The following is a 23,058-nucleotide window of genomic DNA, read 5'->3' as shown; positions in this document are numbered from 1 at the left end:
TACATACTCAGCATGATGTCCCATGGTATGGAATATCCCTTTGGCCAGTTCAGGTCACTTGTCCTGGCTGTGTCCCATCCGGTTTCCCGTGCCCCTCCAGACCTCTCGCTGGCAGGGCCCAAGGAACTGAAAAGTCCTTGACTTAGTACAAACATCACCCAGCAACAACTACAAACATCAGTGTCCTATCAACTTTGTTCTCACATCAGAGCCAAAACACAGCACTGTACTAGCTACTAAGAATAAAATTAACTCTCTCCCAGCTGAAACCAAGACACTCAACAATCCAGCCATAAGGCTCATTGTTTTGTGTAGCAGTGACTATTGTATGAACAACAGTTTTGTGTAAAAATACCATATACTTCTTGCTTTCCTTTAAAAAAAAGTTTTATTTTTGTCGTGTACAGATAGAGATTCAATGTTTTGAGATTCACTGCAGATGCAGGCTTTTACAACCATTTTATAAGGTGGGGGCTAATGGCCTGAGAGTTCCTAAAACGGTATTTGGTAAATTTAGAGTCTAAGCAATACTGAACTGATGTAAAATAAATAAGGAAGATACATCCAGAGTGTTCATTTCAGACTTTGAGAGGCTGCTAAATTTTTGGCATAAAAGTATTTGAGGTTTTTTCTGTCTTAGGACTATTGCACCTGGAAATAAGTTTGTGAATGTATATATAGTTTGCAAAATTTTTACTTTTTTTTTTTTTTTAAATTGGACCTATGCCCTTTTTAACATTTACTCTTGATTATTTCCTATTGACAGTCACTGAAACAAAGAGTGTATATTAATGCAGACAAGAGTTTCATTCATAGATAGTGAGCTACAACAGGATTATTTGCAAGTGCAAAGATCACTCACATGAATAAAGATTTGGTGGATCAGTGACTCCACTGATAAGAATGAATAAAATCCTTCTCCAAACACAATTGAAATATGTTTTCTTGCTACTTATCCAAGCAAGTCCACTTTTGTGTTGTTCCAGTTTAATTAACTGAAAACACATAATTATTAATGAGAGCTCCAATAGGGCAGGAGAGGAAACAGGCTTCTTGGTGATCAACTTGCAGCCACAAGACAAAAACCAGTTCTGTTTGTGCAGGAAAAGCAACCCCCTCCTGCTACATTATTCCATTGATCTACAAACATTTACATCTCCTTTGTTAACTAGTTTTCTGTAGAAATTTCATAATCACTAAGGAACGCTCTTACAACTGCACCTCAAGAAACTTCTGTTTTAGACTGGATCAGTCTAAAAAACAGGATTTATTTTTGCCTTTAAGTCACGTTATAAGTGAAATCTGTTGTGCTTTTCTTAGATGTCCATGATTCATTGTAAATAATTCAAACTGGATTTACAATAGAGAAGAGGCCATACAATGAATGTAAGAACTGCACATTACTATCTCCCTGACAGGCAAAATTAATAGAAGTATTTCATAAAGCCGATTCATAAAATGTTTTCTCCTCTTCTTTCACATTGTTTTATGACCTACATTCAGTCTCAGGTTGATGAAAATGAACATTTTGGAGGCTTCTGTTCAACATAATAATAAAATTTAATTAAGAAGTTCTTCTGGCTATGGCAAGAGAATAGCCTGAATAAACTTTGTTATCTGCACAACATGCACTGAATCTAAACAAAGACAACATTAGTAGCTCAGATACACAATGAACACCTTCAAAGTTCTCATTGCAGCAACATTAAACATAAGGTGCACTCCCCTCTCCTTTGAGTAACTAGGCTGCAATGCACTACTACAGGAAGCTGAGACCAAGGACACACTACTTATTTCGTTATGTATTTATTTATTTTAAGGACTAGGCACTTTCACGAGTAGCAAGTGTTTGGAGTTACAGCAGTTAATACCACATTTTGAACAGTCATGTTCAAGCTTTAAGGTTCAGGGACAGCTTACAGACACGATGCTGGTGCTGCACAATACAAGCAACTGCAGACACAATACAAACCTGGCCTTATGCACCCCATTATTTATTTAATTATTACTTACTAAAAAAGTGATCAGCAGGTGAAAATTTGCCTTAAGAACAGTTAACAAGCAGCAGCAATTTTTATTATGTACACTTAGGAAAGACAGCACTAAAACATGGAATGAACCAATGAAAGATTAGTAATTCACGTATGTGCTTTAGTAAGTAAAAAGTGGAATTAGACCTGAATCTATCAGCACTTATGAAGACAGGCTTTCTTCAGCTATCTGGTTTAGGCCATATCAGATCCTCTAGCTGAGCACTTCTAGTACAGAAGCACTCCCCATCAACAATCCAAGTCAATTTTGAAAGCACACTCTAATCACTTTCCCCACCTGAAAGCCTGGCTTAAATTAACGTAGAACCAACAACAGCACTCATCCTAAAGGGGTGTTTGAAGGCCTGCGTGTGGCAAACTCTCAGGGCACCGTATTATCACCACAAGCCAGACCAGCAATAATTCATGGAGTTTTGTTCTGTGGAACATCTCTGGTCCCAAACCTGATCAACAGTGAGATGAATTCTCCGCTGCAAAGCCACATCCTTTCAGCACTGTTGCTGCAGTAGAGCCCAGCTGGTATTAGAAGAGCTGTCCTTCTGAAAAGGATTATTAGAACACAACCAATGTCCAGCAAAATAGACTGCAAATAGTGTATGTTTACTTAAACCAAAGATAGCCCTACAAAGATACTACTTTTCAACCAATGCCACTTAAATTGTTGGAAATTTTCTGAAAGGCTGGGAGTTCTAGTGTTACGGTTCCTGATAGGAAATAGAGAAACTGGCCACAGCTCCTCAGTGGTAACGTGGAAGTATCCTACTTTGTTTGATACACTGACCCTGGCAGCCACCGCTGGACTCAACACCAGCTGAACTACCCATTACTCAGAAGAGTAATTCCCAGCTCACGCATCACAATTCAGCCACAGCAGATCTCCACTTTGGTCTCCCCATCCCCTAGCTAACACGCTCTTTCCAAGACAGACAGGTAAGTACAGCAGGACAAGGTATAGATTAGCCTATAGGTGGCACTCTTGCCCTGACACAACACCGAAGGACCACGGGGCCCTAATGCTCCTTTCCCTTCGAGGCCCGTTTCAGTTAAAAAACCCATTAAAAGCATTAATTCCACAAAGCGCTTCGAATGAGCATTTTTGATTTATTGTCAACACACTTAAAAACGGAAACCTATGTTCAAAACAATTAGTTTTTGAGAATACCGACGTACAAAATATTTCACACAGAAGTTTGTTACCGTAACGCAAACAGAAGTGAGATGTTGAACATGACTACGTGCATCTCGTGTGCCCCAAGTCACATGTTTAAGAACTGTACCACTACAGAACTGTCACACAGGCTTGGAGAGTGAGCATTTGGCTGTATTTACTGTACTGAAGCATCACCTCTGTATTTCTAGTATTACACATTTACTTGGAAACTTTCTAGCAGTGGACAGGTAATTTTGTCTTCAAGGTTTGTTTTGAAAGCACCATGACAACAGACTGTTCAAACTACTTCCTTCCAGAGGGAAGTCTAAACAGAGACAATTATTGCAGTTATGGCTTTTTAGGGGTAACGTTTATTATTATCTATGACAGGTTCGTGAATATACAATAACAAGCAAAAACAGTCTTTCCTGGTAGTCCCTCCTGGAAAGCAAAACCAGCACTGCCCATTTTAAATTTGTTCTCTTTATACTAAAGAAAGCAAATTCTTATACCCTATACGAAATGCATGTGCTTGGTCAGGCACTGACCAGCTTTCCCTTCTTCTAGATTCTGTAACTAAACTAACTCAAACACGCAAAACTTCTTTATCAGTTAGCAGCAAAGAAGTTCTTCCAACTTTACACAATAAATAGATTTCTGCTTAATTTAAATTTATTTCCAAAGGAGTGACATGACTAAATGAGTTGTATCGGACAGTGACATGTGTATCACACTCCATCACTAAGACCCTAAGCTTAGTCAAAAGGGGAGAGAGGAATGAAGCAAAGGGAAAGGAACGTCTGTTCTAAAACAACTGAAAGACTTATGCTGCACTTTGCTTTTCTCTTAAAGATCCCAAAGAACAGTTTTCTAAAGCTACCTCAAGGTTACTTTTCACACACGCAACTGTTCAAAATTCAGTTTTGAACAGCACCTTTTCCTGAAAAAGCGAGACAATCCCTGCAGTCCGATTCATAATGACATTCCCAGCTTGTCACACCATGTATTCGGCACTCTCCTCTCCCCATCGTTTGCCTGATCACTTTTCATGCTTATCCTTTGTGTGCTGGTTCCTGTTTCGGTGCCTTGGAGGAGAGTAGCTGACTCTACGTCTGGACTGAAAGCTGGGTGTGTATGGGTGAATTCTGTGTTTCTTTGGTTTTTCTTCTTTCCTGCTTTTGTTTGGCTCAGGCTCCTTATTGTCCTCCTTTTCCTCACGTTCTTGGTCTTGTTCTTTTTGAGACGGTAACGTGTTTTTGATGGTATTAAGAAGAAATCTTTTATTTGTACCAGCAAGAGGACATTTCAACCTGTAAAGACATTTAAAAGCGATCAAAAGACAAGATAAAAACATCCTGAAACAAGTCTGCTGTTTTAACTTCAATAATTTTAAGACAGGTTTGTGCTTTTGGCTTTCCTTGCATGCCACCTAGTGTAAACTCTCAGTACAGAAAGATATGCTCAAGGTTGTCTCTATTCTCCTTTTATATTACTCTTGATAGGATGAAAATTATTCTACTTCAACACAGTGAAAATCCACATGATTTTCACAAGGTGGTGCGTGCAGGCAGAAGCAGAGGATGACTGTATTTTAAGGCTGGCAGTTCTTAACTTCAGTATTCAAGAATCAAATATTTAGTAACATATTCTAGGTCAAATCAGAATGTTTTATAAGATAATAATCTACTAAAGTCAGCATTATCCAACAAACTGAGATAGTCAGAAAGTAGAAAATAGATTTGCATGAAGAACCCAAACAGCTGTAGTGATAAAACACATACACGAGCATACCAATTTTAACTTGTATCTGGCAACCACCAAACAAAACATTTTATTTCTTTTTTTTGAACAGAAAGCATACTTATTCAACTCTTTTGCATTGTTTCCGACTTTCTCCTCTTGCAGCTTAAAATTTCTGCACATAACTTATGAGCTAGTTTTAGTAAACAAGTACTGTACATTTATTTCATTGATCTCATTGATATCAGCTATAGTCTACTTATTCCCTATTTATCATCTCAAAGAATGGAAGGAGAAAAAACAAATTTAAGTATATTTCTGCAGAAATCACTCTGAAGACTTTGTTTATAGTGAGAGCCATCCTGGTGTTTGCCTTCACAACATTTTTCAGTTTGCATGATAATGGAGAAGTTATGGAATTACTCTGAAAAAAAGCAGAGCTGTTAAAGAGATCACAGTGCCACTTAAATGAATCAGCTATGGAGTCAATGAATCCTAACAACACAACGTTAAGGTATCTATTTTACTTGAATATTTTGTGTAAGTGTAGAAACTATACCCTGAGCATTTAAAAACCTTTGACACCTCTGAATAATCAGATGTATCAGAACAAGAAGGAAATTGCAATGAAGATCCTATGTCTGATTATTTATCATACTTCAGGACTTTTAACTGGACATGGCATTTACCACTGTCTTACAAAAAGTTGCAAAGATGATGAAGGAACTGGAGCATCTCTCTGATGAGGACAGGCTGAGAGAGCTGGGCAGCCTGTTTACCCTGGAGAAGTGAAGACTGGGAGGGGACCTTATCAATGTCTGCCAATATCTTGAGGGTGAGTGTCAGGAGGATGGGGCCAGGCTCTTTTCAGTGGTGCCCAGTGACAGGACAAGGGCCAACGGGCACAAACTGGAACACGGGAAATTCTACCTGTATATGAGGAAGAACTTTGCTTTGAGAGTGACAGAGCACTGGAAGAGGCTGCCCAGAGAGGCTGTGGACTCTCCTTCTCTGGAGACATTAAAACTCACCTAGATGTGACTCTGTGCAAACTGCTTTAGGAGAACCTGCTTTAGCAGGGGGTTGGACTAGATGATCTCCAGAGGTCCCTTCCAAGCTTGACCATTCTGTGATACTCTGATTCTGTGTTTTACTTTAGGTCTGCCTGCTAAACATCACTGGAAATTGTTCTTAACCTAAATCCTCAAAGAACTTATGATAGCAATTTTAGACGTATACATTAAACAGCCACACTGCTTTATTTCTGCTGGGTATTTCTTGACACATTTCTACACCATAGCTAGTTTTAGAGTTATTAGGGAGACAGTATTTATCCATTAATTGTATTACCAAGTAAAAATACAAAACTAACATATGTCACTAGAATAGGGTTTCTACTTCAAGCTACATCACCTATGAACATGGTGCTGAACACGCCATAGCACAGGTTACAGTCAAGACATAGTACAGAACAGCCAACATTCAAGTCCTCTGTTTATCTTATGCCAGCATGAAACTGTGAAACCTCAACATTTCATACCAAGGAGGGCAGCTTTCTCTAGGCCGCAATCCAGGCAAAAACTATTTCGCATTTGTCTCTTTCCTCTTGCTTTTTCTTACGAGGTAATGCATTGGATTAAGCACTAATATATATGACACAAGAATGAGACAATTTGCCCTAAATAAATTTACCCTGATGAAGTTTTTATTTCTTTTTGGCACTATAAGTGGTGCCTGAGCTATACTAAGAATGAAAACTTAGGAGAAATGCAGGGCTTCAGAGTCAGCTAAGAGACACCTTTAGTTCACCATTATACACTGATAAAAATGAGCCACTGGCCTCTCACAGAGCAGCAGTAAGTTACATCACTGAAGAGAAACAGTACTCCTTAGTTTCATTGACCTCAGACTTCAACAAAACAAATTCTACCTTGAAGTCTTAAAGAAAATTAGATGTATGGCACGTGCTACGTTACACACGCATACACACAAGCCCATAATGTTTAAATATATCCATGGTATATGTGGAACTGTGAAGATTACAAGTGATCTGTATTAATCCACTGATACCTTTGAAAGCATTTCTAGTGGTGAGAAAATCGACCTCCCCAAAGACAACTCTTGGGCTTGCTGTACGTCTGATCCTGCAACGCTCAGTTCAATGACTGCTTTGCCCTCAATTTAAGTTCGGAAGGGCTGGGAGGCAAGCTCAGCCTAGGCAAGGTGGAATGCAATACCGCTGACTAGTAAACAGTGCCACAGAACAGATTTTAAATGTTCTTCTTTAAAAACAAACAGACAAAAATGTTAAAAGAACATTACAGTTCCAAACTGAAGCATGCCTGAAGCACGGCTGCCGTCATGACCAAAGCAAGCAAGCAACCTGCAATTCTAGAGCAGTCTTGTCTACAAAATGGACTCCGCTTCTGCAGCAATGTATTCATTCAGTGTAAGAGTTTGCTTTTTGCTTTGTGTGCTCCAATAAGCTAAACCAAGCTATTCTTACCTACAGAACCTTGTTTCCCACCAGAGATAAGTCCCCCACCCCCCAAAATCTCTCCACTATGCAATGACAAAGAGTCAACAGCACACGTTGAGCAAGTAAAAAAAGATGAAATCCATTATTGTGAACACAGGTAGTATCTTAACTCTACTTTTGACATTTTAAGCCAATATCTGTGCAATAACAGAATTTCCAGTCAATACCTGTCATCATGTGTAGCAGTGCGGTTCAGCACAGAAGTGTACCATACAAGTTCCTAACAGCTAAACATGCTGACACCATTTAAGACACAAGAATACGGTGCCATGCACCACAGTCTTTTCTCCTCTGCTGAGTAACTGGACATACCAAACAAGCTTGGCACAGTAAGCCTCAGTATACAGAGTAAATCACATCTTTCCAGGAAATAAAATTCATTACGGATGAACTTACAAGTACATTCCTACCACTTCCAAAATGCCATGGAAAATACAGTATTTAACAGAAGAGTGACTGAAGGGGGGGGGGAGGGGAAGGCAGCTAGAGGTTGTTTTGCCAAACCAACTAATCTAAGCCGTTATCCTTTCACAAGGGAACTCACAAAAGAGGACACCTGGGAGGACTATGGTCTTGGCAGCTAGATACAGCTGGCAGGATGCCGGGATGCCGGATGGGAACCTGTGCTCCTATTACAAGATTTTAACGTATTTACTTTGCAATCTCTCTTTGTACCCTGTTTCTCCTCCTCTTCCCATTCAAATGGATGAGGTGTAGGGGAATCACACTGCAGTGTTTCTGCACAGTCATGCAACACCCATTCATTCAGAGACAAGATGCAATACAGCATTTCGCAGTTCAGTGCCCTCAAACGCTTCAGTTTCATCTTCATTATTTTATATTCTGCAATACTCTCAACAGATTTGGTATTGAACAGAAAGCTATCTATAGGAATGAAAGCAATTTTAGGATTGCTTTACAATAAATAGGATTAAAAATAATTTCATGCTTTCAAAATGTATCTTCTTTTTGCAATTTCATCTACTCTTATGAGGCAGTGCTGAAAAAACTATCCCAAAAAATCCCAGTTTCCATATCATATTTTAGGTAAGCTTTTCAAGTAAGCAGGGAAGATTACAATCAGTGCAGCCTTAGCGCACTTGCTACCATCGTCTTTGAAGATCAGACCTATATGCCAGTGAAAACAAAGTCAGTCTCTAGAACTTTTCCACACAGTAGCTTGTATGGCATTGTAACTGCCTTTCTCAATTAAAGCACAACAACCCTTTAAAACAGGACATAACTCCAGTGCTATAAGGAAGCTTATGAATTATGTACATAGGACCAAAAAAAACACCTTCAGGAAAGCCGAGCTTATAGGTTGATTTTATCTAAACACACGATGGAAAACCCCAAATATTCTACAACATTAATGCATCTGTATCCAATACTCTCTGATGAATCTAGGATAAATTTATCTAACCATTTCAAGTGTTTGTACACTATTTGTCCACAACTTACCATCCTGAATCCAGCTGGCCCTTCAAATATTAACTTCTAGACAGCTGTTCTGATATCCTATCTCAAAAGTTGGAGCATCACAGCAGCATGACTGTGATTCAGCCAGAGATTCTGCTCTTTTGCTCAGCATTTCCAGGATTAAGACATCTTCAGAAGAAGATCCTCTCTTCCCCTTCCCTCACACATTTTCTTACTTCTGATTAGCTCTACTAATGCTTAAACCAGATACATGGTCAGCAGGATCTACATCATGTGGTATCATAATGATGTTGGAGACTCCCAACAAGAATCACTATGGAGTACATACAAAAGGAGCACTGCAGGAACTAGAAATACTGCAGTGCTGAGAACAAGAATCTTGAGGACATCCAAGGCACAAGTCAATACTCAAGCCAATAATGAGAGATCTACAAATACGAATATCCAGTTATTTCTTGGATTAATTTGCCCTGGACCTAGATACTGTCAATCTGCGCAGTCCTGAGTGTGGAGGCCAGCAAGCTGACTCTTAACCAACTAATGGCTCATGCAGCCCCACTGGCAACACTGACAGTTGCTCCATGTCTAGAGTCTCAGATAATTTCTCTTCCCACATAAACTCTTGCCTGATACCACCACCAGCCTCCTTGTCTGGGACAGGCCTTTCTCCTACTAGCATCTAACCCCTACAGGTTGCAGCACCCACCCATGCCATCCACAGCAAGCTTGTAAGACAATGTAGCACTGGCAAAACATTCCAAAACTGGAAGAAATACCTACTAGTGACACTGTCCCGTATTTCAAGGCTAAGTCTTTGTATCAGACAGTAGGCTAAAGGATGACTGCTTTCTACATTTTTTCTGTAGCTGTCATCGATGCTAGCTTGGATGCTTGCAATTTAGGCTCAAACAGCAGCTGATTATCCATGTCATACAAGGAGACAGCAAAAATTTAGGTAGGGGTGCTTGGGGAACTTCTTCAAACAGTGTACTTGAGCTATGGAGAACTAATCACTCCGGACAGCAACACAGCAGTGGCTTGAACCTGAAAGCAGTCGAAAACAAGTGTTCAGAGGCTTGCTGGCTAAAGCTTTGCTGCCATCAACACCCACCAGGAGACACTACTCCTTTGTAAAGGTATGCACAATAGTTCCCCCCCTCTGGGAATGCCACCTCCCCACACACCTCCCTTTAACCAATTCCTGTCAAATGCCACTGACTCCAGAAATGTATTTCCCAGAATTTAACAGCTGCTGGAGAGCAACATAAACTGTAATCAGAGAAGTACAAGCAGCAGCAGCCTCTGCTTCTCCTTACCCAAAGACAGATGGCAGAACAAATCTTTTCTTCATAGGCCGAGTTGCTTCAACTATGCAGTGCCCATGCAGGATTGATGGCCTTACACTAGATGTCTCCAGGGTTTGTGCATCTCTTCTCCAGGACTCCTCTGACAAAGGGCTGAGTCCTCATGAAACAAACCTGTAAGCATTTTGAGTTTGGCAAGGAAGGAAGGTTTTGCGTTTTACCTGTTAAGACTGTGCTTTTAGACAAGCTGGTGATGACCTTGTCCTTTGCTTCTACCAGTTATGCTCTCCTGGATTTGGTCTATTAACACACATTTTCACGCACTAACTTTTCTGCTCATTTCAATTGCTGTCCACAGAGCTCAGAGCAGCAGTAACCTTCCTCTCAAGTAGTTTAGAGTTGCAAGGTTACATGTCAGTCCTGGATCTAATCTCTAAAGCCCTTCAGGATTTACTGAAACATCAGTTACATCTGGTGGCATTTTGCTGAAGTGTGATACTCAGCTGAGCACAGTTAAGTTTCCTTCCAAATATCTTACTGGTTATCTCATCTCCCATGCATATATGCAATACCTAGTTGCTGGGCCAGTTCAAAAGGACCAGAACAGCACAATGGGGCATGAAAAATATTAAAGGGAAAAGAGCACTGGCAGCTTCCAGCTGGTGCTCTGTTTCTTGCACTTGCAGAACGAAACACCGAGGACTTACTGGGAGTCTGCCTATGGGGGACTTTACACCTTCCTTACAGCCACTTACATCAGCTATACACTAGCCTATGCCAAACTCTAAGGCAGCAGATTTGTGACAAATGGGATTACTACCAGTCTCTCTAAGGATAAATTCAGAGAGGGAAAAATCCCTGGAGAAGCATCATATATAAAAAAAAAAAAATCTTCTGAGTGCAGGATATCCTGAGCTGCAGACTGCCTGAAGCTGGGATAGTACCTTGAGGAAATACTGCTACTTTCTTGTACTTTTCTTGCTCCATTTCCTAAGCACTGGGTACCGGCCGCTGATGGAGACAGGGCACTGCAGAGACGGATCCTCTGACCCAGTATTGCTATTCTCATGTTCCTCTGCAGCTGAAAGCATCCTTACTTCAACAGTCTCAATTCAGGATATCGCCATGCCAATCCCTATGTCAACAAGTCTTCCTCTTCCTGAAGCCTTCTTGACAATCCTCTCCTCCTACACCTTTAACACAGAGGTTAAAGTGTCTGCCTAGCCAGACACTATTTCACTTTAATGGAATCTGTAGCTGTTCTGAAGAACAGGTCACCCTTGGGTATCCCTTGCTTTGGCAGGTCTTGGGCATGCTTTAGCAAACTGCATGTTACCCTGAGCCATCATCACAGCCAGCCGAGCAGGACCACTACTCTTTTACAGACAAGGAATAAGTAGCCAGGGCCAGGAGTAGAAAACCATACACATTCCTGGCAGGTATTCCAGACTGCACAAGCAGCAGCAAAGTTGCACAGGGACCCTCGGTTATCTCCCAACTGAAATATTTAGTCTCCATACCTGGAATTAACTTGCAAATTCACAGTAACTGGATGCATGCAACACTTCACGGTACTAATTATCTGCACTGGTTTACCTGGCCATTTGGGACACTGACAAGGCAAAAGCATGCTCTATTAGTATAGTTATAACCACTCTAGGGGATTAAACCAATTTAACTATTTTAACATAAAGGGTATAAGGTGCATCCCTAGCAGAAATACTGGGTAAAATATTCAAAAAACCCAAAATTTGTTTCAAAACCAGAAATAATTAAAATACCATCTTGCTGAAAACAGTTAATCTCTTCAGAGATGCAAAAACACAGCCCAAAAATCAGCTGAGGACTTCATTAACAGTGCAGGCTTATCTTTCACTACTGTTGGTGGAGGAAGCCAAACCTTATCTACAAATGAGTTTAATGCAGTCAACTGGTGCACGATTAGGGTGAATATCCCTAGATCCAATAGCTTCTTATCAAAGTCATATATGTTATTTTAGATGAATGACTCAGCACGTTATTACTTCTTTAATTACAATTACATGCATTACATTCCATGATAATCTAGCTGTAAAAACTGAAATACTGCTTTGAAGAATTAATATTGTATTTCACTTAAGATTTAAATACAGTGATTCTTTTCCCACTTGCTATACAAATTAGCCCCTGGGTTTTAACAGTTTTTTTAGTATTTAAAAATACCTCCTTCCAAAATGGGATTATACTCCGAGTTCATTTTTGGCTGCAGTTTACACATGGATTCTCTACTAGATCATTGATTATTTTTATTGTTTTAAGGGTTTAGGTTGCTTTGTCAGGCTATAAATTCTTTTAACTTAAACAGATTCTAACCCAGTAACACATGGCCTGTATGTAACTACATGCACACTGAAGCTACCCCGTATTTTAAAGACTCACGAGGTTCCAATTCAAACTTAGCAATTCCATCTATTATAAGGCAATACTACTACAGAAGCTACTCCCAGTGTTCCAATTGCTTTGACTTCAAATGCATTCAGTCAAGAAATTTCATGCAGGCAGAATTTACTTGAACTTCTTTCTTATCTGGACTCAATTTTTTTCCCAGACAAATTCATACCTAGATGAAGACAAATTATTTAAACATGAAGCAAATTAAAAGGTAGAGACTTCCGTCACACATTAAATGTAAAATTTATGTAGGCATCAGTCATAGCATTCATTTCCTCTTGGCACAACTTACCAACCCATAGCTCCCATTGTTTCAGCTCTGGTTCTCCCACGTTTTGCCTCTTTAAGTAACTCTTCCACAGCCTTCCTAAATATGAGGAAAAGTAAAAAGTTACTGCTTGCAGAACACGAGAACTGGTCACCTTATGCACTTATGTATATTAAGCGGAAAGCTTCCTCACTGTAATGAATTAAGCAATAAAGAGGCTACCAAAATCACCTTGACTTTCTTAATAAGATAATTCAGATCCCTATGCACCAAGCTTTAAAGAAACATTTTGACATATTAAAAACAATCAAAGCTGTTACAAATGCAATATTTGTACAACTACAAATACAAAAATTGCAACACTAATTGAACAGTAGAAATAAAGTGTGTGAAACTGGTGTCCTACACTGAAAAAGCACAGCCCCTGTTATTTCACCTTAGGAATGCTCTTCCCTGCTGTCACTTCACTTAGGTTCTTCCTTAAGTCTCTCAACCACAGCAGACCTGTTTTGAGCACAGTCAACTGCCACCAGTAAAATAGCAAGCAGTCAGATGACAGTAAAATCACTGCAACTACCAGTCGTCAAACTGTACTAGCTTTGTGTGAACGGTGGAAGTGCTCATCTTTGTGACTATGATCTGCTGCCATCCAAAACGACCAACTTTTACATTATCAGCATCTTCTAGAACAAACTGGCCAGACTAACACTAAAGCAATTAAATAACTGTGCCCGCATAAGACATCATTGGAGAGTGTTAATTATGCTAATTATAGGTAACTCCTGCAATGTCGGTCTTTCAGTTCTCTTTACAATTTAATTTTCATCTCAAATAAAACTTAAGTAATTTCTCTACAGTTCCTGGTCGAAATTAATGTGAAAACAAATGAATGGATAATGTAAGCCATTTATTATATAAATTGAACGCATAAACTAACAATTTGGTTAGTTAACTGTAAGCAACTACAGAAGTCAACCATGAATAACTGCAAGACAGAAAAGTAAAGCTACACACCTGACCATAATATCCAGTAAACGAAGCTAAGTGTTAACAACACTGACACGGGTAAGACTGAAGGTAAGAGGTAATAAAAAGGGTATTTATTGTGTAGCTCTCCCAGCTACAATGTGCCAGAATGGCTGCTGGTTGTTTGGACTACATCAGAAACATGATCATCACCTTGATAGTACAAGTGTGTGTTAGACTGTGCAAAAAAGGTAACTGTCAACAGACCTCAACTCAAACTTCAAGGAAGCCATGTCCCAACACATTGTTATGGTATTATCAGCACAGCAGGATTTTGCTGCTTTGCCACAGATTAAAAAATGCCCGAGTATTAGTTTTGTTAAGTCAAATTCGAGTCTAGAGAAGTCCTGAGTCATCACCCAATAGCAGAAGCAGGTCTGAGAAGAAAAGTGGTTTACATGGCGGGTCCGTGTGAAGATCTAACAAGTTAATGCTGGGCTCTAAACACCTAACAGAGTGGTTTATTACCATTTAGGTTATTAAAAGTCTACATAGAAAACACCAGAAGCCTTAGGTTTAAACACACACACTGCATGTGCATAACAGGGAATAAAAATAAGCAGCTCAGAATTTCCTTCAGTAGCTAATGAGAAAATGTTATGCAGTCACACAGCAACCTACATCTGTCAGTCCAGATCTAACCTTCAGTTTGTTATGGTCTTAACATATGCCTTTACTGGCTCCCCTTCACATTTGTGATTGTGGATTCGTTCATTCATTAGTATAGGCTGGTCACATTTTATAAACACAGAAGTTTTTTCTTCTGTATTGCTTTTGGGAATGCTTTGGCTTACCCTGGCAATAGAAAATGAATTGGTGCTAAATGAATGCGAGTGTAATGTACACCAAGGTGCAGCTACTCTTTCTACAGTTACTCTGCAGTTCTGCTTATATATAGTTTTCATATTTTATACTTACTAATCAGCTCCCATGGAACTACTTCCCCACTTTATAGTAATTTCCAGCAATTAGCTAAAGATTGCTAAATGAGCCTCCAGAATTAGTCACGAGTTCTCAAACTTACAAATAATCCTTGACCAACTTTTATATATATATTCCTTTGTTCCAAGGGGAAACCATTCCACGCAGCAAAAGCTGAGATCTGTGCCAGACAAACATGCAAATACCCAGAGGTCATAACTTTTTCATTTGAGAGTTTGCATTCGAAGGGCTTTGCAAAGGAAAGCGTCCAAGACTTCCACAGAAACAACAATCAAGAAACGCATCAAAAAATTGTAGCCCTGCTTCTCTGTGCAGTAGTTTATTAATGGCAATATTGCAATATTGGTTTACAGTTCCTCACAAAATCTCTCTCTCATATAAGGTTATAGGTATGATCTCAGTAGCAGCTGGGCTTAGGGTAATTCAAATCCTTTTTTAAGCACGCATCTGACTGTGAGGATATGTTGCATATCCAGTCATACCACAGACATTCATGGAAATGGAATGGGAGATGTTCCATACACAGGTCTCCAGACACTAGAGGGTTTTTTTATTATTTTAATTAAGAAGATATTTTTTTCTCCAGACCCAGAATTTGCTATCTGAGCAGCCTGAGCTAGTTTATAGTGAGGACAGCAGGAACATGTGGCCTTTATAAAAGCCTGTCCTGAGCCTTCAAACAGCAGTGTCAGATGAGAGGGAAGAAAGAATAAAGAAGAGTAGTCTGATTTTACTTACCACAGTTACCAAACTCTGTGATTCTGTTTTGAGAAACCTGACCAGGAGGCAGACTAAAAGCCTGTCATTATTTTTATATTATAAAAATCTGCCATTATTTTATAATTAATATCATAAACAAAAGTATCTGAGCTACAATGCACTAATAAAGCACACACACGTATTTTAAACAGCTACAACTCAGTTTTAGGGGAAACATCAGAATAAATATGGTGACACAAATTCTATTAACTTAGGTACGAACTATAAACCCTGAGGTAGTTAAGTTTTTGGTGGTTTTTTTTTTTTTTGCTTTAGTTGTATCAAAGATCAGACTAACATGGTGCCCATCTTAGTAGCCTTATAAGTTGACACCTTCCTTTCTTACCAAACACCACTTCCTAATACTGGTCTTTCAACATCACTCTTAATAACTGCACCTTAGCAAAGCTCTTTCGATTCACACAGGCAAATTAAAAAAAATGCTCAGATCCCCTTTGAAATAATGCGTTTCCACTCACTGAACTTATATCCTCTACAAAAGTAAGCCAAAGGCTTAAAAGCTATGCAAACAAGGTTTTTACTTTTGCTTTTAGAGGCCTCTTGGGACTCCGCATTGCTCATTCTCTTCATTTTTATGTCTTGGTTACAATACAAACAGCCCTGTGGCTGCCAGCTTCAGCTCCAAGAACAGCAGCATGAGCAAAGGGAACACGGTATGCAACTTTCACATGAGAACCACCCAAACATCAGGGGACTGACAGGAGGGAGAATTAGGGATGGGCACATTTAAGATGACTGTCATCGTTCTGGCACCTTTTATAGGAAACACCACTTAGAACTTGCTGTGCCAGTCTTTTTTGAACAATCAAGCTTAGCTGCAGAATTACAGTAACGTGAAGGTATAAGCAGTGATACTTTTATCTTCAAGAGTATGGTCCAAGACCTATTTACATTTATGGGGGTTAGACTTTATATTCCAAGGTTACAGGCAAAGCTCCCGTTGCATAAATCCTAACAACTTGCATCACAAATGCATGGGCCCAAAACGGGAGAACGTTAAAGGCTTCCAAGTCAGGCAAACCCAGAGATATTTTCTATTCCTCACTCAGGGCAAGAGCTTCATCATTTTTTCCAAAAGGTCAAATAGACAAGACTGAAAAATGACTAATTGGTAATAAAGAGGTATGTCTGATACAGTTACAGACAACCAAAGCACCATGTCATTACAGAGACCACCCAATGTTTGTAACTATAGACCACTCTGTTAGGAGAAAACATATCATGCTGGATCTGACAGCCGAGAAGCCAGGCAGCCACAGCTCCATGCACAGGTCCAACCAGTAGCAAGGCTGAAAATCTACTCCCAGCAGACACACACACACACACACACACACACCACTGGCCACACTGATCACTGACACACAGAGCACTCACACCAACAGCTTCATCCCACTCTTCTCTCTGGCCAGGTGCAGAAGCCTCTGAGATTCCAGCCCAATTCCATTGCTGGTACAGATTGTCACACAGAACTGGCTGGGACTCCCAGGTCCCCCAGCACCCAACCCCACTGTAGTCTTGCCTGTAGAAACCCACAGGCACACATGGTCACACATGTCTCGCCCTTGGAGACCCCTGACCCTGCAGTCTCTCCAGCAGCTGGCCAGGACTCCTCAGTGCCTCCGACGGCTAGCTCCTCTCGTGGGCTCACTCTTAGAGATACAGGCTCACCTCCCAGCTCCCACCTCATTCACCCACTCACCAGCTGATTCAGCTGGATATTCACTAGCAGCCACACATTCCCCAACACGCCCACACTTGCTCCACTACTGCAGCACAAATAAATAGGTCCCCACTCCAGTGTCTGACACTTGGTTTTTACTCACTCCATGAAGTGTCCCCGGCTGCTGGCACCCAACCCTCCAGCCCAGGGTCCCAGCTCTGGCTGGGATCCAGACCTACACTTGTTCCAGTTGCTGGTACCATGGAAACATGGTCCCTCGACCCCATGGTTTGACTCTAGTCACTAGCACTGATGTACACCGAGTACTGATGTAGCACCTCACACCGAGTCCCTCACCCAAGAAAGAGTTAGAAAGGACTTTAACAGGAAGACAGGACAGACTGCACTGAACAGGTGCAGGGCACGGTCAGACAAGTGTACTAACCAGCAGCCTTCTCACACACGACCAGACCTTTTTATCCCCTTATTCTTCCATTTTCCCCACTCTTGCTTCTCCCCAAGTCACCTGAATCTATCCCTTTCCCTACCTTTTGTTCCTCCCCTACACATCCCATAGTAAGCCTTATGCAATCTCACAATGCTTTTCTCCTGCATCCCACATGAGTAGGCAGCAACACCTACAATAAGTCTCAAAGGCACTCCTCAGCATTGACTCATCCTGATGGGTGTCACACCTGCAGGCTGAGCCTGTCTCCTGGGACCACCCCTAGGAGGGGCCCAGAGAACATGTTCATTCCTCTGAGTCCTTGCTGTGGGTTGCCACCTGCACCTCTGGGTTTGCAGAGATGAACCTCTGATGGGTTGGTGTCTCCTGGGACTGGCCTGGAAAAAGCCAGGGCTAGGCACTACTTGTGCTCCCCCATCCACTTTGGTCTCTCTTTAATCCACCGTGGGCATGCCTGGGAGCTTTCGGCACATAACCTAATAAAGTCTGCCATCTACACCCACCCCATCATCTCATTAAAGATCCTGATGGGAGCTCCAATGAAAATATATCTACTGGAATTGCTTCATAGCATGCAATCAGCTACTGAAGTGTACAGACCTGGAGTAGGAGGTCAGCGTTCATATTCAACACCTCCCAGAGTCAGCGAAGGGGTTCCTTTATCAAACATCTTTGTGAAAGACCTTCATAGCATCAGTAACTCCTTGCAGTCTATACCACTACCATTCAAGCTCAAAGGTCAGGCTGCTTGGCTACTGTGATCCCCAAAATCACGCTTAAACCTACCTCCTGAGGGACTCTAGGTCCTGACAGCAAGCTGCAAGCCCAGGAAAAAAATTAGCAAGTTTTTAAATCAATTTTCTTGAAGTAGTTTTATGCAGACTATACAACTTATTTTTAACTACGCATGGGACTGGAAATAGAATGGATGTTGGTATTCTGATTACATCTGAATAATTAATATCAAGACCTTCAGTCAAGTAAAGGACTGAAGATACTGCCTTCTACAATAAAGGAATAATAATGAAGGCCACTGTTATTTACAATTGGCACCTGCGAGCTGGTTTGTCTGATCTGCTCACACTTGCTAAGAAAACTGATGAAAAGGAACATTGAGAACAAAGCCTAAGCCACAACATTTAAGAGCAAAGGAAAAAAAAAGGCACAAACATGCCACAAATTTCTTAACATTTGTTCAAAGGCAAAGACGCTCCACACTGGGTATGTGAACGCTCTCATTCTTTGTTGATCAGGTTTCGTAGTTATTTAAATATTCTATTTGTCAGTCCCATGAGTGCTATTTGCAGCACATTTCTGTGCTGATATTCTCACCAGCCTGAGTAGTGAACATACCACTCTATTTCAAATACCAATTTTAGTTTGCAGACCACTTTTTTTTTTTTTTTCCCTCCATGAATATGGGAAAGAATGGCATACTGAATCCAGGCACTTCAATTATAACTATTAAAAACAACAGTAAGAATATTAATTAATTTCTCCATGGCCCAAAGCTCACTTGTTAAAAAGTGTCATGTGGATGCCTGTGCAACAAAATTAGACTATTGATTCTCAACTCAACTACAGGCCTCTTATTACAGAATTACAGCATTCCTTGTGATTCAGAGCAGCATCTCCTCAGGAAACACTTAATCCCAAGTAAATGATGCTCCAAACAAGCTTGGTAGGCACTTCTAATAAGGTATGGTATCCAAGGTCATATATTATGAAATATTTATAGCTGTTGAAAGACAAAAATTATGGAAGGATTTTGACATATAATACACAGTATAACAAAGCCACATCCTTTATATTCGCAGAGAAATGACATCTTTTCTGTGCTTCAAACACAGAGAACCATGATGATGATTTAGGAAGGAGAGGGGGAAGAAAGATTTTTTTTTTTAGATAGGGATGAAAATAGTGACCTCTGTAGATGAAAATGGTGACCCCTGTAATATCCCAGTGGATATTTAGTTGAAATAAACTAGGAAAAGCACATACACAGGCTTGTGGGGAAATTGACTAAACAGTTCCTAGCAGATGACCTGTAACATTATTTTTGTTCCCTCTCATTCTTGGGTCACATCTTCACAATACCATTAATTATATATATTAACAGAATTTAGCCTAGAATTTTCTTAGAATCACACTGTATTTCAAGACTCCGAGTCTTCACTGATGTACCAGCAAGTTCACAGGAAAAAACATCAGTTCTTATTTCCAGCAAAGGTTACTGGGTGAGATGGAGAAGAGGAAAGAGTTCAGTAGAATGTAGCAAATACTACTATTTTATATATATATATACTACTATTTTATATATATATATATATAAATACCTGTGGTATTTACAGTTTTTAGAGTTTTAAAATCCAGATTACTAAACAGCATGGTAACTTGTGAGTTGGTATTCAGCTTTCTAGGAAGCATTCACTTCCTATTAAAAGTGAGGAAAACATCAAATACAATGTCAAGCAAGAATCAGACACAGTAAAACTGAAAAATAATAGCAGGAAAATGTGGCAGTAAGGATGAAATAGAACAAGCCAGATTAAGAGACCCCTCCTTACACTCCTTTTTCCTCCGTGGTAAGTTAAATAAAAAACACATATACAAAAATCTCAAGCTGTTATTGTAGCTACAAAACATAAATGCTGTTATTTGTATGCTAAAGCCATATTATACAGCCTAAAAATTAGAAACCTTCACTACCACTGCTGTACTATTCACAGAAAAGTATGATCAACAGGTCATTGAATACAAAACTAAGAAGTAATGTCTGTAAAACAAAGAATACAGGTCTGTGTTATATTCTTGAAGACTGTATGGGGAAGTGTATTTAGAGTAAGAAACACACAAGTATAACATCTAAATGCATGCAGCATGAACTGAATTCAGGGTGCTACTAGCGAACCCAGCTGTTACTACAGCTAAAGGTAAGAAAAAGTAACTAATAATAGGTGGATCCAGGGCAGAAAGCAATGATCATTAAGTATACTATATGGTACTTAAAATGTGTTCAGAGCCAATTAAACACGTGTGGAGATGAGATTAACAGTAGCATGGACTGAAGGCATCGGACAGCTAAACACTACCGTGTACCACTCAATAATTAAGCTTCATCCTCATTATCTACCATGCTGCCACACAAAAGGAATAGCAAATCCTAACTCAGATTGAAGCCATGAGGCAGGATAAAACTTTGAATCTGGTTCTTGTTAAGGAGAACATCAGAAGGTGACGGTGGAGCAGTCAGCTATAGCCAAAGAGTGAGTGGCCATGCCCTGAACCACCCAGAGGACCCCCAAGTCCCCAGCACAGCAAGAGCAGCCAGAAGACAGCACGGCAGAACAGTAACATGGCTTTGACTTGCTACAAAGAAAAAACGTTTAAGTTTGGAATGGCACCAGCAAAAATAACATTCATGCATATACAGAAAGAAGCTTTAATTATTAAACTGATGATCCGAGCGCAGAAGTAGCTTACCAAGAATTAAAGGCCTCTTAGAAAGCATTATGCTCTCTAGCCCTTCTACCACCCCAGTGCTAACACTCTTAGCCCATTTAAAACACTTGCCAGATACAAGCAGAAACAAGTTATTTTCTACAAGCACTCTCACAAATGGTTTCTTAAAAGTTAAGGGAGAGAACCATGAGGAGAACAACAGTTCAGAAACCTCCTGGCCATCACTACATTGCAACAGTTTTTTAAACAGCCCTAAGAAAAGTACAGTTACTCACAAATAAGCTCAAAAAAATTAAAAAAAATAAAAATCCCAGTAACTACAAGTAGGATTATTACCAGGAAAAAACACAATATAAACACCTCAAGTCTATTCTTAATGCAAAAGTAAGAGAGGTCTACTGTGACTGAGTATCCAATTATAGACATCTGCATTTTAATCCTCAATGTTTGCTTGGGAACACTCAGTACGTACAGTGAGATGAATCCTTTCATACCAATGAAATACCATGTAGAAAGCAGTTTTCTTTTTTTACAAAATAGCTGCCAAGCATTTTGTATTATTCCATACAAGGAACAGGGCATTTTTAACAATTAGACAACTGGCACATCTCCAACAATGAAAACTGGAATTTGTAGGAATTGATTTTTTACAAAATTTTACCAAGTTCATCTAATCACCAAATGGTAACTGATGAAAGATGAACCGCCTACGACTTCTGAGCCTTGTTTCCAAATGGTACTAACATGCACCACAAGAGTAGTTGATTTTTTTATTATTATTATTATTTGTAACAATGGAGTATTCCCATCACGGAGGGAAGATTTTCTATTGCAACTGCCTCCGCAAGGGCTTCAAAGTTCTGTCCCGAAGCCACCGTGCACGCCGGCTGCAGGCTGCACACCGCTGGGGCCGCACGCTCACCGCGCCCGGCGCTGCTGCTGCGGAGGCCGGGCCCGGCCCAGGGGCCTCCGCTCCACCCAGGACCCCGCCGCCTCCTGCCCCGGCGAGCCCGAGGGCTGAGGCCCGGCGCCGGGAGCGGACGCCCCGCAGCCGCAGCCAGCTCCGGAGCGCACGGCCGCGCTAGCGCTGGGCCCCGGCGCCGCGTAGGGCCCTGTAGAGCCAAGGGGGCCGTTCCTGGCGGCCCCAGGCGGACGCTGCCCGGGCCTCGCCGGGCAGGAGACGATGCCGGGCCCCGTTCGGCGGAGAGGCCCCGCCGAGGCCGTGAGCTCTCGGGGTCACTCAGCCACACACCCCCCGCCACCGCTCGCCCGTCACCTCTCCAGCTCCCGGTCCTCCTCCATGGCGGCGCGACGAAGACGAGCGAGCGGCGCCCGCTCTCCTCCCGCTAGGGCCCGGCTCCTCAGGCGAAGGCCGTCACCATACCCCGCTGGCGGCCCGGCGGCGAGGCGGGGCGGAGCAGTGGGGCAGGCGCAACGGACGGCGAGGACCCCGGCAGGGAGGAGCCGGGGCGGTGCGAAGCGGGCTGCCGCCACACCCCCCGGGGCACCGGCGGGCAGCGGCGGCTGCGGCCGGACCCCCCCCCCGAGGGCAGAACGGGGGCGACAGCCGGCCCGGTGGGCCCCCGCCCACCCTGCTGCATGCCGGCGGGACCCACCGCAAACCTCCGGCCCGGCGGCAGGAGCGCTGCAGGCTCTGCGCCGGGGGAAGGAGGCGCAGGGCGGCCGCCGCCCGCTCGCTCGCTCGCCCGCCCGCGGCTGAGCGGCGGCGGGCGGGAGCAGGCTCGGTGGTGGCACCGGAGAGGCGAGAGCGGCGCTGCCGCCTCCCGTCAGCGGCGGAGC

At 41.6% G+C, this 23,058-nt stretch overlaps 1 protein-coding gene across 1 annotated transcript; it reads right to left on the bottom strand.

Moving 5' to 3' along the window:
* Positions 1-3,132: 3,132 nt before the first annotated feature.
* Positions 3,133-22,698, bottom strand: POLR1D (RNA polymerase I and III subunit D). The gene is made up of 3 exons (XM_080376459.1): positions 22,535-22,698; positions 12,947-13,021; positions 3,133-4,511 (listed from the first exon to the last, which is right to left on the bottom strand). The coding sequence occupies exons 1-3, from the start codon at positions 22,558-22,560 to the stop codon at positions 4,241-4,243; spliced, it is 372 nt and encodes a 123-aa protein (XP_080232585.1). The 5' UTR covers positions 22,561-22,698; the 3' UTR covers positions 3,133-4,240.
* Positions 22,699-23,058: the final 360 nt, after the last annotated feature.

This window comes from Falco punctatus, assembly GCF_963210335.1.
Source record: "Falco punctatus genome assembly, chromosome: 2".
Lineage (NCBI taxonomy): Eukaryota > Metazoa > Chordata > Aves > Falconiformes > Falconidae > Falco > Falco punctatus.
Note: the sequence above shows the minus strand (reverse complement) of the source record. Positions and strands in the feature narration are given on the sequence as shown.

Excerpts from the sequence above, each read along its gene's own strand:
- POLR1D (XM_080376459.1), bottom strand. The coding sequence starts at position 22,560 with ATGGAGGAGGACCGGGAGCTGGAGAG. Across the intron at positions 13,022-22,534 it reads GAGGACCGGGAGCTGGAGAG|GAAGGCTGTGGAAGAGTTAC; the intron begins GTGACGGGCGAG and ends CCTCATATTTAG. Across the intron at positions 4,512-12,946 it reads ACAATGGGAGCTATGGGTTG|GTTGAAATGTCCTCTTGCTG; the intron begins GTAAGTTGTGCC and ends ATGTCTTTACAG.